This window comes from Trichomycterus rosablanca, chromosome 19 (genome assembly GCF_030014385.1).
Source record: "Trichomycterus rosablanca isolate fTriRos1 chromosome 19, fTriRos1.hap1, whole genome shotgun sequence".
Taxonomy (NCBI): Eukaryota; Metazoa; Chordata; class Actinopteri; order Siluriformes; family Trichomycteridae; genus Trichomycterus; species Trichomycterus rosablanca.
Window position 1 is genome coordinate 26,726,798 of NC_086006.1, and position 15,924 is coordinate 26,742,721.

Sequence of the window (15,924 nt, forward strand, 5' to 3'; positions counted from 1 at the left end):
TATAGAGTCGCTTCCCTGTGCAGCTATGCAGGAATTTGTGCCCAATCAGTCAGAAAAGTATTTGTAAGCTTAGGAACTGATGTTAGACTTGAAGGCCTGGCTTACAATCAGTGTTCCGATTCATACCAAAGGTTGTTAATGGCATTTCATCCATTTTTAGCAGCTCTGGACAGGGGTGTGTGTCCGCTGTATGGGTGTAAGATGGTGTAAAGCCTGCGTGTGAACACTTGTGGACGTTAAAAAGTTTCCACACCTTTAGTTAGCTGTGAAACTCTGAAAGTCCTTGGGACTGCATGAAAGACGTGTTGATACTGTGTACTGCTTACTGTTGAGTGTGTGTGTGTGTGTGTGTGTGTGTGTGTAAGAGGCTGGAGGAGGATACTAAACTGGAGGAGGATACACACTTTGTGATTTTCAGCCAGTACAACAGCCACTCTTCTGAGAAGGCTTCTCACAAGACTTTGAAGTATGTCTGTGGGGATTTGTGCCCATTCAGTCAAAAGATGACAGAATTTGTGTGGCTGGGCGCTGATGTTGGTCAAGCAAGCCTCGGATTTCTTTGTCACGTCACAGTGACGTCACGCCGTGTGTGATCAGATTCTTCAATTTTGGATTTGCAGTGTTGACGTCATGGTCGGACGCAGCAGAACCTACAGCAAGGTGAAGGATTTCCACTGAATCAGCAGGAACGTGTCGTTAGATAACTGCTCCAAATATACTGAACCCCCCCTCCCACCACCACCACCGTCCTTATCTACCTTCAGTCTTATCATAAATCTTCCTCTTCAGGAAGAGACCTTCGTTTAAAATGCTCACCTTCATTAACCGACTCATTAAGCTGTTCTGCACGCTCAGCAAGGCCGTAATCACAACATAGATACAGACGACACCCAGCCGGGACTCAGATATGTTTAAAATGCCCAACTGTCCCAATATACAGATATAAGAATTATAAATAAACACATTCCACTCACTAACTCTTTGTAATGTTTGGGTCCGTCAGTGTTGAGTTTTTGATATGGCAGAAATGGCTTAGAATGGCAGCGACCCCCCCATCATCCCCATAGATTTACACCCCCCCCCCAAGTTCAATTCATGGCTACGACCTTGCCACTCAGCAAAAACAGCCATGTAGCAGCTTCATTACCTTCAGTTGTGATGGAAATGTACCGTATGTGATGTCAGTCTTGGGACTGTCTCAATTTCTGCAACATGAGTTCCTTTGAGTTCCTTTATCAGCTTTGTTTGGGTTTTCTGCTAAGTCAGAAATATACAAACAGAGGGCCGCGCGGGTGGCGCAGCGGTAAAACACGCTAGCACACCAGAGCTAAGATTTCGAATACATCGTATCGAATCTCAGCTCTGCCATCCGGCTGGGCTGGGCGGCTATATGACCAACACTTGGCTTTTGTTCATACAGGGTTAAGGAGCCAGAGATGGACCTCATAACTGATGCAATTACGACCTCTGCTGGCTGATTGATGGCGTCTGCACAGAGTCGAGGAATAATGCTGATCAGAGTGTAGCTCTCCGTGCAAAACTCAGCTGGTGCAGGTGAAAAAAATGCAGTCGGCTACTGCACACGTGTCGGAGGGGGCGTGTGTCAGTTCGCTCTCTTCAATCAGGGGCGGGGGTCTGCATCAGTAGAGAGGAAACGTAATGCAATTGGGTACAAATTGGACGTGCTAAAAAACAGTAAATAAGATTATTAAATTGTTGACGTACCGTGATGGATCGGCGTCCTGTCTTGGGTGCATTCCAGCCCTGTGATTATGGGAAAATCAGACCCACTTTGACCCTGACCAGGATAAAGTGGTGGTAAAACATGAAATTGAACTTGTTGGTGTAGAAAGTTTCAACCAGATTGGTGCAGGGAGCTTGGTGATTGTTGATTAAAATATCTTCTGTATGTTTATTTTATCATTCAGAAAATTCTGTCATTCATTTTTACTAACCGTTTGTCCTGGTCAGGGTCATGGTGAAAGCCCTAGGTGTGAGGCAGGAACACAAGGCCACAGCAGACTGATCCACTGTCAGTCCATATTACTGAAAAAGCTACAATAAATCATACATATATATATTAAAATCCCTAGACTGTTATACATTTATTTTATACTATAAGTGTCTGTATATTTTTGACTCAGTTGTGTTACAGCAGTGAGGAACACAGAACATTTACCTTTATCTAGTGGTTCATAATAAACTAAAGTATTGGGACGCATTTTCTAATCATTGAATTCATACGTTTGAGCCACAACGATTGCTAACCAGAGAAATAAATCAGTTATAAAGGGGACATGATATGACTTTAGGGAGTGACTTTTTCTCTCCCAGCATGACTTTGATCCTGTGGACATGAAAGTCATGAAGAACTTTTCCTCTTTTAATGGGGTGTCCAACACGCTCAAGATCAGGTGTCCAAATACTTTTGGCCATATAGTGTTTTATTGACTATTAATGTAACCATGGTGACCTGTGAGCAAACGATCACTAGTGACGTGTTGTTGACATTGTTGTAGTAGTACTAGTGACGTGTTGTTGACATTGTTGTAGTAGTACTACTGACGTGTTGTTAGACAGCAACAGAGAAACAAAACTAAGCTTGAGTTCCAAACCACACCTCATTCACTACAAAGTTCACTAGAGAGGAAGAGTTCATACGTGAAGATTGAGTGTGTAATGCAGACCATCTAAGCTATACATAAAATCCCACAATTCACTGCAGTAGGTTGGTGTCCAAACTACCACCAGACTACCACCAGACTACCACTGGACTACCACTGGACCACGGACCAACAGTGTCCACCAAAGCGCCTTCTAGTGGTCCCTGGACCTGCACTCACCTCTATCCAGGACTTAAATACAACACACCAAATACAACAGCAATAAAAAGTAGTCGATTCTTCTTACTGCTCTCTGTCTGTATGTAGTTTGGTATGTTCTCCCAGTGCATAAATAGCTTTCCTGATACCTCTTAAAATAATGAAGGAGGTGGATCAGCTGTTCTTTAAAATAATCGACCCTGAGTATTGAGAGAGTGAAGAGATGAATGTGTAGTGCCCTGAGACTCACATTGTCTAGCCAATCCACCTTCTGCATGTGTCTGCACTTAGAGTCTCATCTTGCTCTAAGATTTTCCTAGATAATTCTTCTGAATCCTCGCACACTTTTGATAAGTGTAGGGTGTGATTTGAAACACAGCCAGAAGAGGAAACGAAACCGAAACTGTGAGATTATTATTATAAATTACAACAGCGACGCTGGAGACTCGATTATTATTCGATCAGTTCTGATCACATCAGAGTGTGTTGATTTCAGAGGTCAGTGTGTTGAGTTCTCTCTTTATCGCATTTTTCTTTTTGTTGTTGTCAGTGTTGGATGATTTGAAGCTTCATGTTGAATCATGTTTTACTTATTTTTACTTATATTTTCCAGCTAGAATGACTAATGGACAGAGTGGACCCACTGGAGTCTTCAGAGGCAAAACCTACGCTTCTGTTACTGGTTTACCGACTGAGAAGAGTAAGTCGAGTTTTATTTCAGACCAGAAGATCGTTTTAAAGTTCCACAGAAATATAATTTACAATTTTAACTTCCTTTTCCTTTAAGTAAAGTCTAGAGAATATTATGGCATTCATATGACAGGGCGCTGATGCTGGTCAAGAAAACCCCAGCTGATGTTCCAGTTAATTTTAAAGCTGTTCAGTGGGGCTGTGGTCAGGGCTCTGTGCAGGACACTGGAGTTTCTTTGTTTTTAAACTGAGCTTTTCTTCATGTCTTTGTTGAGCTTTATCGTGCTGGAACAGAAAAGGGCCTTCCCAAAACTGTTGCTGCAAAGTTGGAAGCATATTATTTCCTTTATATAGCTGATGTATTACAGCTGTTAGCAATTGTTGTGGCTGAAATGCAGTAATACAATAGTCAGAAGGTGTGTCCCAATACTTTTGTAACCTACTGTTGTTGTTGGTGTTACAGTTCTTCTGTGCATCACCTGTAGGTGTGAGTAAATCCAAAACGAAACCTCTCACATGTATGGGACGTTTAATACAGCTGGAATGTCCTCGCGCCCTTTAAAATGAATGAGTGAATCACTTCTGGTGACTGACGGTGCACCTCTCCCACAGCTCCACCTGTAAACCTGAAGATCACCGAGTTGCAGAAGACTCTCAGAGATCTGGTGACGAGCCGACGGGATGGCGTGACCCTGAACGAGGCTCGCGGGTCCTGTCCACTCCTCTTCGACCCCGAAATGTTGAAGAACTTTTCTTCTGTTCGGCAGCTGCTGTCCTCCATGCCGTCGGTTGTGCATCTGGAAGGGTACGGTGTTCAGACTCGCCTCTACGCTCCTCAACAGGGGACCTAATGTCAAATTTCAAACTTTTATTCCAGTGATTTCACGTCTAATCAGAAATGTAACTTTCAGAAGAGAACTCAGGGCGAAGCATATATATCAGGATTTAAACTTTGTTACACTGGTAAAAAATTAAAGCTGCAGTACATAACTTTTCTGTTAGGGATTAAAGCTGCAGTATGTAACTTTATCTATTGAGGATTAAAGCTGCAGTACATATTTTTCCACTTAGAATTAAAGCTGCAGTATGTAACTATTTGTAACTTTCATAAGTAAGAGAATTATTTAGATACATTATGCTTTACCAGCTAATATGTAGCAATACTAATGTCAGCACTTTTAATTGATGTTGGTGTCAATGTTTAAGTTGAAATCGAGGGACCAAAGACCAAATGCCATCGCTGATTTATTGTTTAAGAAACACAGTACTAGACTCAGGGTTTTAATCTTCTTTGTTGCGTGACCAGTTCCAAACACCCAAAAATTAAATCCCTTGTAAATGAAATGTTTCATTTCTTTTACAATGAGATCTACCTCCTCATTTTTACACAGAAATAGTTTGTCAGTATGTTAGTTCACCACCAGGGCTGTGCTGGACTCAGTTTTGGTGGAAATGACTGAGGTACCTGTAGACTGAACATGCTGAAGCTGGATCCGTCTTCTGATTGTTCAGCCTTTTTAGTCTAAAACAAACAAAAACATTGTGGATGGAAGCTTTTCGATATGAAACCAGCATTTTTAAATGTATTGACATTAGTGTGAATAAGACCTGAGAAAAATTAAGGACCAATGACTGTCTGATTACATCAAACCAGCAGCTTTTATAATGTTTTATATTTTATAGCATTAAGGCAAACAGAATGTTTACTTAATGCACTTAAATGAAGACACATACTGAATCTATTTAAAGATGCAGAAATGTTTCTATTTATTGATTTTGTTTTTAATATGTCTATGTTTAATAAACTTTTTCTAAATAAAACTTTCACTAAATAAAACACTTTCATTGTTTTATGCTTCACTTTATTAGTTGGTAATACATTCTATTTGTATATGTATTCATATATAAAAATGTAATATTATATTCCATTTTATTAATGTATAACTTTCATAACTTGACATTTAGATACAAAATATTTCTAAATAAAATAAAAGCAGCTGTTGGCTGATGTGGTTAATTGATGGCGGGTTTTAAACAAGCTTTAATGTTTGTGTTGCCTGGATTGCATAAAAAATTATGGTCACTTGAAAAACCCTTGGGCGGCCTGGTGGATAAGTGGGTAGCACTGTCGCCTCACAGCAAGAAGGGGCGGGTTCGATCCCCAGGCATGTTCTCCCCGTGTCTGCGTGGGTGTCCTCCGGGGGGTCCGGTTTCCTCTCACAGTACAAAAACATGCAGTCAGGTTAATTGGAAACACTGAATTCCCCTGTAAGTGAATGTGTGTGTGTGCCCTGCTATGGACTGGCGTCCCGTCCAGGGTATTACTGTGTTCCTTGCGCCCATTGAAAAGCTGGGATAGGCTCCAGCAACCCTCGTGACCGTAATTGGACAAGCGGAAAAGACAATGAATGAATGAATGAATGAAAAACCATTTTGTTTTTGTGCTTCTAGTCACAGTCGTTAGGTTGCAGACATGTTTTCACATACAACATAAAACACATATAATATCTATCCCGCACAAGTTCCTGTTTTTCTGTGTTTACATCTATTTGCTTTACTATATGTATTCAGATCTGCCAAGAACAGACAATGTGTGTGTCACTTTTTTCTGATTTCCAGGTACCAGAACTGAGGAACCATGAAGGACCAACACTTAAAACAATGCAATCAGCGACAGGAACTAACAGATGCGTCGTGCATTGTACTGTACATGCAATGGGAAAAAAGACCCACAGGTCTCCTGATATGCAGTTAAGCACCGTTTACCTACTTTATCTAATAGTGAACATAACAGGAAGTTTGTTTTGTGTTTTCATTTTGTTGCCACGTGACCTCCGTATTCAAACATCATAAAATATTACAGCCAGTTATGGTACGGTTTAAAAATGCAGTCCATCCACAGAATCAGGCCGTTATGGGAGAGCTCGGCTCCGAACTACACTCTCTACTGCGGCAAATCGTCTGGAAAGGGTGGGGCATTCTGACCACACCCACAATGCCATCCAGATCAACAGGTGGGGTATTGGGGGGCCAGGAGAACTGCAGCCTCTGCATCAGAGAGGTGAAGAAGATGAAGAGCTCAGTCTTGGCAAGAGACTCACCGAGACAAACCCTCGGACCTGCAGCACAGAAACGTCAGTGAGTTTGTACACTTGAGGTGGAACTGTATGATGATTTCACACTATAAAAGCTATACGTACATATATAGTGACACATCAGTGTATACCGTTCAGCCATAACATTAAAACCACCTCCTTGTTTCTACACTTACCACTGACTACTGATGAAGGTCTAGAAGATGACCGACTCAAACAGCAGCAATGGATGACCGATCGTCTCTGACTTTACATTTACAAGGTGGACCAACTAGGTAGGAGTGTCTAATAGAGTGGACATAGATTGTGATTGAATGGCACCCTGTCCCGGTGGAATCTAACATGCTGAGACCCTGACCAGGATAAAACATTTGATAAAAATGGAAAAAATACACAATGATCTGCATTGTACTGCATTATTGTAATTTAGTTGTAAAAAGGGTATCACTTAGGATTTGACCAAGAAAAAACATCTTGTGAGCTAATGGGGACGTTTTACAGTCAGGGTTGCCAGATATAACCTGTTAAAAACCCTGACATGACTAGATATACAGGGGTTGGACAAAATAACTGAAACACCTGTCATTTTAGTGTGGGAGGTTTCATGGCTAAATTGGACCAGTCTGGTGGCCAATCTTCATTAATTGCACATTGCACCAGTGAGAGCAGAGTGTGAAGGTTCAATTAGCAGGGTAAGAGCACAGTTTTGCTCAAAATATTGCAATGCACACAACATTATGGGTGACATACCAGAGTTCAAAAGAGGACAAATTGTTGGTGCACGTCTTGCTGGCGCATCTGTGACCAAGACAGCAAGTCTTTGTGATGTATCAAGAGCCACGGTATCCAGGGTAATGTCAGCATACCACCAAGAAGGACAAACCACATCCAACAGGATTAACTGTGGACGCAAGAGGAAGCTGTCTGAAAGGGATGTTCGGGTGCTAACCCGGATTGTATCCAAAAAACATAAAACCACGGCTGCCCAAATCACGGCAGAATTAAATGTGCACCTCAACTCTCCTGTTTCCACCAGAACTGTCCGTCAGGAGCTCCACAGGGTCAATATACACGGCCGGGCTGCTATAGCCAAACCTTTGGTCACTCGTGCCAATGCCAAACGTCGGTTTCAATAGTGCAAGGAGTGCAAATCTTGGGCTGTGGACAATGTGAAACATGTATTGTTCTCTGATGAGTCCACCTTTACTGTTTTCCCCACATCCGGGAGAATTACGGTGTGGAGAAGCCCCAAAGAAGCGTACCACCCAGACTGTTGCATGCCCAGAGTGAAGCATGGGGGTGGATCAGTGATGGTTTGGGCTGCCATATCATGGCATTCCCTTGGCCCAATACTTGTGCTAGATGGGCGCGTCACTGCCAAGGACTACCGAACCATTCTGGAGGACCATGTGCATCCAATGGCGGTGCCGTGTATCAGGATGACAATGCACCAATACACACAGCAAGACTGGTGAAAGATTGGTTTGATGAACATGAAAGTGAAGTTGAACATCTCCCATGGCCTGCACAGTCACCAGATCTAAATATTATTGAGCCACTTTGGGGTGTTTTGGAGAAGCGAGTCAGGAAACGTTTTCCTCCACCAGCATCACGTAGTGACCTGGCCACTATCCTGCAAGAAGAATGGCTTAAAATCCCTCTGACCACTGTGCAGGACTTGTATATGTCATTTCCAAGACGAATTGACGCTGTATTGGCCGCAAAAGGAGGCCCTACACCATACTAATAAATTATTGTGGTCTAAAACCAGGTGTTTCAGTTATTTTGTCCAACCCCTGTACACTATATGGACAAAATAAATGGACAAAATACCCTTTCAAACCATGGGCATTTATATTAAATTGCTCCCACTTTTTTGGAAGCCTTTCTACAAGACTTGGAGGAGTGTGTCTGTTGGGAATTTGGCCATCCCACCTCAGACATAGCCAATCGTTTCTGTATTTAGACGCCTGACCGGCAAATAGTACGTCTGCTAAATGTCATAATTATCATAATAACATAAATTGAGGTACAACACACCCCAAAATCTAGAGACAAACATTCCCAGAGGATTAAAGGCTCCTATGGTTGCAAAAACAAACGAAGTATTGAGCTTACGGCTCACATGGAACTTATTAAACCATAGTTTGCAGTAATTTCTGCTCTACTAAAACCACAACTCACCCAGAGAGAAAGGCAGGAAGAAGTCGTCTTTGCAGAACTGGCCGTTCTCATCCAGAAAGTTCTCGGGGTTGAACGTGTCCGGATGTTTCCAGTGATCTTTATCCATCATTACAGCCATCAGATTGGGTGAAATCTCAGTTCCCTGCCAATTTTCAAACAGAGTCAATTCAACTTCTCTTGATAAAGAAATAAAAGTGCTTCCACTGCATCTGGGTTTAAAGTGAGAATAAGCATGCATGTAACATTAGTATGTAATAAATAGTTCCTCATTACCGCAGGAATGGTGTAGCCTCGTAGCTCGGTTGTCTGAGTGGTTTGGTGTATCACACCCAGAGGCGCGATGTTTCCGTAGCGCTGGATCTCATGAACGATGGCGTGTGTGTAGGGCAGCTTTGCTCGGTCGTCCATCCTGGGAGTTCGATCGTATCCCAGAACACGAACGATCTCCTGGTGACAGCGTTCTGGGAAAAACAGGAGATGAAGAAAAGCATCACAGATTATACAGCAATACCTGTCTTTTATTTCTACATACATAGATGGATGGATTTATTTGATGGGACTGATGAATTAGTGTATTGGATGGATGGATAAAGTAATATAGAACTGGGTGAATTGATGGACTGATGGATGGATGGATGGATGGATGGATGGATGAATAGATAGACAGATAATTTTGATGGAATTGATAAATTAGTGTATTGGATGGATAAATGGACGGACTGATGGACGGATGGATGAATGGATGGACTGATGGATGGATATATGGATGGATGGATCAATGGATGGATGGATGGCTGGATGGACGGATGAATAATTTTGATGGAATTGATAAATTAGTGTATTGGATGGATGGATTTGATAAATGAGTGGATGGATGGTTGGATGGATTCAATGGAATTGATGAATGAGTGTATTAGACGGATGTATGGTTAGATGGATAGAAGGATTGATTAAATGGATGTTAAACAAATGTATTTGATGGATGAATTGATAGATAGGTAGATGCATAAATTAGCTAGATTTTACACTTTTGGAAACGCCAATGGCAACCCAAATCTTCTCATCCATTATTAAATTCTCCTTAGACAGAATGGGCACAGATTTCCACAGACACGTCGGCGCCACCCAAAATATCCCAGAAGGTCTTCAGAGAGGAGTAAAGGCTGTTGTAGCCACAAAGGCGAGGCAACACATGGTTTTGGTAGTCCAAAAAGCTGTAAACACGTGACTCCATGTCTCAGAGCCTGTACAGTGTAAAATGGTAAACTGGTTTCAGTCACAGGTAACAGAAGATGACGGTACCCTGAATTTCGGGATGGTTCATCATGAATATGAGGCCCCATCTGAGAGTGGTGGCTGTGGTCTCACTTCCAGCAATGAAGAGATCAGCGGTGGACATTAACAGGTTCTCCTCGTGAAATGTCGAGTCCTCATTCGATTCATTCTGCAAGTCAAAATCAAAGGATATTACTGTATATTATTACTGTGTGGATTTCCATTGGATTTTCCGGTCTTCTTTCACCACATAAAAAATGCAGAAGGTGAATTGGCTGCAGAAAGTTGAGTAACTGAAAGTCACTCTAATATTGTCTTATATTTTATTTGTATTTTTACACTGTATGGCCAAAAGTATGTGGACACTGCTCATGAATATTAAGTTTGCACAGAGCTTCGATCTCAATGCCATTAAACAACTTTGGGATGAATTGGAACTTTAAGTGTGAGCCAGGTTTTTTCACCTAACAAATGTGTCTGATTGAAGAAATCCTCTTTTGACTAAATGAGCATAAATTCCCACAGACACACTTCCAAATGTATACAGTGCCCCCTTACTGCAACACATAGAAGGCAGCTTATGCATGTTTACATTTACATGTTCAGCATTTAGCAGAGTCTTTTTTTTATCCAAAGTGACTTCCAGAACTTAAGGGTAAGCAACTGAGGGTTAAGGGCCTTGCTCAAGGGCCCAACAGTCGTGACCTGGCAGTGGTGGGGCTTGAACCAGCAACCTCTTGATTACTAGTCCAGTTCCTTAACTGCTAGGTTACAACTGCTCTGCGGTTTGACTCATTTCTGTAATGCAGCAAACGTAAAAACATTTTTTTGACTAAATGAGCACAAATTCCCACAGGTGCACTTCTAAATTTTGTGAAAAGCCTTTTCAGAAGGGTTAAGGCTGTTTTAGCTGCATTGCAATGCCCATGATTTTGAAATGGAATTTCCAACATGCCTATTATCGGGTGTCCAGGTACTTTTGGCAGGTAGTTTATGTTGTTTTTGCGAACGGCCCTGAAAACCTTCCTTCTCGTTCAGTCCATTAACCTCATTTATTTCACAGAAGAAATCTGACACATTGGGACACCCAACTATAAACTACATCTGGATGAATCAGAACTGCTCCACCTTCCTCGAAGATAACATAAAAATTGAAACGCTTGGTCAGTAAACCATTTAATCTCTGAAGATCTTCACGTGAACCTTCAATCTCTTACCTTGCTCATTTCCAGCAGGTAGGCATCGATAAAGTCCCGGGGATTTTCAGGGTCCAGGGTCTTCTTGTGCTCCAGCATGGCTTCACGAATGAACTCTATTAAATTACTGGCATTTCTGTAGACCTTCTGTTGAGGACCAGGGAAGTATTTGATGATGGGGATCAAGTTAAATATCTGCAGGAGAACGAGAACATTTCAGAGCTTTGATTAGGACCATGGGTCATACTTAAACATCTTAAATATATTATTCAAGCAATAAAACGCTTATATATGGAACGGTATATAAAAACGCAGTGTTTGTTACATTTCCTTTGACTTTTATTTGATTACAGACAGGATGAACCTGGGATACATCATGTTTTATCTGCTTAACTTCATTTCATTTATTAGTATACCTCCATTCCTGCACTTCAGGCCTGCAACACATTCCAAAAAAAGTTGGGACAGGGGCAATTTAGGGTAAGGTGAAAAAACTAAATAATGATGTGATTCCAAACAGGTGATTGTAATCATGGTTTGGTACAAAAGCAGCATCCAGGAAAGGCTGAGAGTCTCTGATGAGCAAAGATGATCAGAGGATCTCCAGTCTGTCCACAAATGTGTGAGAAAATGATTGAAATGTTTAAAAACAATGAACCTCAAAGAAAGATTGGAAGGGATTTGCATATTTCTCCCTCTACAGTGCATAATATCATTAGGAGGAATATCAGTGCATAAAGACCAAGGGTGCAAGCTTAATCTGAACACTCTTAAAACTTTACTGTGCAAAAAAGAAGCCTCATGTTAATCATGTCCAGAAGTGGCATCGACTTTTCTGGGCTCGGAGGCATCTAGGATGGACCATCACACAGTGGGAATGTGTAATGTGGTCAGATGAATCAGCATTCCATCAGCAAGCTCCGGACCAAAATGAAAAGGACCATCCAGACTGTTATCAGCAACAGGTCCAAAAGCCAGTCATGGTATGGGGTGTGTTAGTGCCAGGGTCTGTCATGGTATGGGGTGTGTCAGTGCCAGGGTCTGTCATGGTATGGGGGCGTGTCAGTGCCAGGGTCTGTCATGGTATGGGGTGTGTCAGTGCCAGGGTCTGTCATGGTATGGGGTGTGTCAGTGCCAGGGTCTGTCATGGTATGGGGGCGTGTCAGTGCCAGGGTCTGTCATGGTATGGGGTGTGTCAGTGCCAGGGTCTGTCATGGTATGGGGGCGTGTCAGTGCCAGGGTCTGTCATGGTATGGGGTGTGTCAGTGCCAGGGTCTGTCATGGTATGGGGTGTGTCAGTACCAGGGTCTGTCATGGTATGGGGGCGTGTCAGTGCCAGGGTCTGTCATGGTATGGGGTGTGTCAGTGCCAGGGTCTGTCATGGTATGGGGTGTGTCAGTACCAGGGTCTGTCATGGTATGGGGTGTGTCAGTACCAGGGTCTGTCATGGTATGGGGGCGTGTCAGTGCCCTCGGGAAAGGTCATTTACACTTCTGTGATGGCAGCATTAATGCAGAAAAGTACATTGAGATCTTAGAGCAACATGTGCTGCCTTCAAGACGTCATCAAGTGTTTTTTTTTTATTATTTGCAACATTGCAACATCTCGCCGACTGGTCGCTGATCGAAACTTGGCTCTCAATTGCTATGTGCGAACTACCCAACAACTCAATCTGAGCGGCTCGCCAAAGCAAGATTTCTAGCATGTCAGATATCTGAATCTGAGTTGCCCGACTAGCAATGAGTGCTATGTCGAACAGCCAATGAGAATGCAAGATACGGTGTGAGGGGAAATGCAGGGAATTGTAAAAAGGTGGGACAGGAGCGTAATATAGTTTATATCAGAATACATCGGCACACACACAAGTTTTACAGTATTTCTGACCTGATCATTCTCGCAACACGTGAAATGAATTTGCGTTTGTGTTCAGGTGCTAACAGTACGCTGAGTATGTAAGTTAGAAGAAAAGCTTGCGTGCAGTAACATTACCACTCCAACAGACGAGCCAGTGAGCTGACTGTTTTCATTCAGGATCTCCAGCAGGTTGGCAAAGCGCTTGTTGTCGTAATCGAAGCGATCTCCGAAGACGATGGAGCAGATGATGTTGGAGACGGAGTTCATGATGGGGTGGATGGGATCCAAAGGCTTTCCTTTAAAACAGTAAAAAGCTGTGAGTATAAATGTAAGCAAGTTCGAATCTCAGAGGTGCCACCGGCCTGGTTGGGTTCTCTACAAACACCCTTGGTTATGTCTGTGCTGAGGACGACTGAATGTGTGTTCACCTACTCACCAATGCAATAGCGACTCCTACTGTCCAGCTGAGACACTGGCACGGGTGCAGGACAAATAATTTTACCCACTCCAGTCGTAGCCAATTAAAGCTCATCTCTATACCACCCCCATCACTAATGAAGGAGGGCGGAGTCACCAATTACTTCTTGACTGTGATCAGCCTTTCACCATGCAGACGCCTCGACCGGTCAGCAGAGTTCATGCTTGCACTAGGAATGAGGAACCCTGTTTGAGCCCTAGGTGTGTCTGTGTAGGCGCTCGGCTCCATATATAAAAAGAAGCGGCCGTTGGCTCCACACATATTGAAGGACACGAATGTTAGCCTGCACCCCTTTCCTGCCAGTGTAGGACTCACTACTGCAGCACAGTTCATGAGTGCAATAAGGAATTGGCTATGATGAAGATCTTCATGACTGACCTTCTTCTTTGAGCATCTCTTTGATGAGATACTGTGCTTCCTCGGCCACTCGTTCCTCCACGGATTTCTTCCCCAGACCAAAGTTACGCAGTGTGTGGAGAGCGAAGCGTCGCTGCTGCTTCCACACATGACCATACGTAACCATCACAATACCTACAAAATGAAGGCGAAGTAAGCGTGAGGGTTACGGTTTAACTAATAACTAATCATCTGTAGAAATACTAGACAGTATGATCACGCATTACTGACCGTACCCCTTGGTGATCCAGTGTATCAATGGCAGGAACGGCCTCCCGGAGAACACGGTTCCATTCTGGACCAGCGCTTCCTTCACTACGTCTATGTTATTCAGTATGATCATGGGTCTCCTCCCTACATACAAGGAGCACAGCTCCCCATACTTCACCGTCTGCAGAGATAAAGAGTCAGATTGATACTACAAGTGCATTGTTCAGGATGACTGTTCCACTAACAGCGTTACACTGTATGGACCAAAAGTATTGGGACACCCTTTCTAAATTTTGAATTCTTGTGTTTCTGCCACAGCAATTGCTAACGTGTGTCCTGTTCCATTGTGAGCAAGCTCTATAAAGACATGAAGAAAAGCTTGCTTTAAAGAAGCTCCAGTGTCCTGTACAGAGCTTTCTTGACCAACATCCGTGCCCAGCCATACAAATGCTGCACAAATTCCCACATACTTACTTCAAAGTCTTGTGAATATAGCCGAAAAGATCACATAGAGGTCACTCTATTTTAATAGCATTTGTTTTTAAACTGGGATGTCCAGCAAGCTCATGGTCAGGTGTCCAGATGATGTGATGAATGACATTGTACTGTATGTGTGCTGTACTGATATTATTATAGTAGGTGCAGCAGTGTTGATGGGATTGTTATATAATACATATCTGTGCACAAAGCAAGGTCCATAAAGACATGACTCCACAAGTTTGGTTTGGATAAACTCCAGTGGCCTGTGCAGATCCCTGATCTAAGCTTTCTCGTCCAACATTAGTGTCTGACCTTACGAACGCTATTTTGAATAAAGAGGCACATATTCCCACAAACACATTCCGAAATCTTGTGGAAAACCTTCCTAATGCACACGGTTTTGGAACAGGATGTCCAACAAGCTCTTGATCAGGTGTCCAAATACTTTCGGCCATAAAAACAATTTGGTACTCTTGGCACGACGAGTTTGTTGATAACTGATCAGATATATTGGTTAATGTTCTACAGTAACAGGGCGGGAGGGAGCGGGACTGAGATAAGCGACACTGGCTGGTTTCTATGGTGTTGCATAAGCTTTTACACCAGTGTAAAAACATTTCTGAGAAAAAAAAAGCCAGGCTTCTGACCTTCTACTGATCTCTGACCTGCTTCACCTGCTCCACTAAACCTGACTTAAATCATAAAGCTTCTTAAAATAAATAAAAAATCAGAAACTGACCGATCTGATGCAGTCCATTGGGTTCTTCATGAACTGAACCATGTTCCCCACAAACGGCAGTGGTGTAGGTCCAGGAGGACATCGGCTCCTCGAGGAGCTCAACCTGAAGATCTCCAGCAGAACCAGTGAGACCAGACCGACCAGCACGGCCAGGGCTGCAGAGGTCAGGTCTAAATATCTCAGTACAGACTGCATGTTGAGAGAGCAGAAGTGTTTAGACTCTGCACAGAGCCACAGCTCAGGTTTATACAGGAACCGAGCAGGAAGAGCAGGAGGGGGGATCTGGAGGGAAGGTTATTGGACTGGTTTTTACTTTTGCCATGAATGGGGCAACTTCCTGTCACGTTTACATTTCACTTTTGTTACCTCATGCTGTGAAATCAGAGCTGAACAGGGCGTGTTCTGCAGTCCTGGGTTTGTTTTGCTATTTTTCTAAATGTAGATGCAGACCATTACTGTGCACATATGTTCACTGGACATTTGATCACATGTAAACCCCAATTCC

The 15,924-nt window shown here is 42.9% G+C and overlaps 1 protein-coding gene across 3 annotated transcripts; it reads right to left on the minus strand.

Annotated features, from left to right (window-relative positions):
• Positions 1-4,270: 4,270 nt before the first annotated feature.
• LOC134333732 (cytochrome P450 2C23-like) lies at positions 4,271-15,634 on the minus strand. Of its 3 annotated transcripts, XR_010015408.1 has the most exons (10): positions 15,420-15,634; positions 14,222-14,381; positions 13,973-14,125; positions 13,252-13,412; positions 11,284-11,457; positions 10,094-10,235; positions 9,065-9,252; positions 8,792-8,933; positions 4,978-5,034; positions 4,271-4,359 (listed from the first exon to the last, which is right to left on the minus strand). XR_010015408.1 is itself a non-coding variant. In XM_063015868.1 (9 exons), the coding sequence occupies exons 1-9, from the start codon at positions 15,612-15,614 to the stop codon at positions 5,030-5,032; spliced, it is 1,320 nt and encodes a 439-aa protein (XP_062871938.1). In that variant the 5' UTR covers positions 15,615-15,634; the 3' UTR covers positions 4,751-5,029. The 3 variants fall into 3 exon arrangements, 2 of the variants coding, with proteins under 2 accessions (XP_062871938.1, XP_062871937.1); XM_063015868.1 differs by lacking the exon at positions 4,271-4,359 and having other exon boundaries at positions 4,751-5,034; XM_063015867.1 differs by lacking the exons at positions 4,271-4,359; positions 4,978-5,034 and adding an exon at positions 5,255-6,631.
• Between the last annotated feature and the right edge of the window lie 290 nt (positions 15,635-15,924).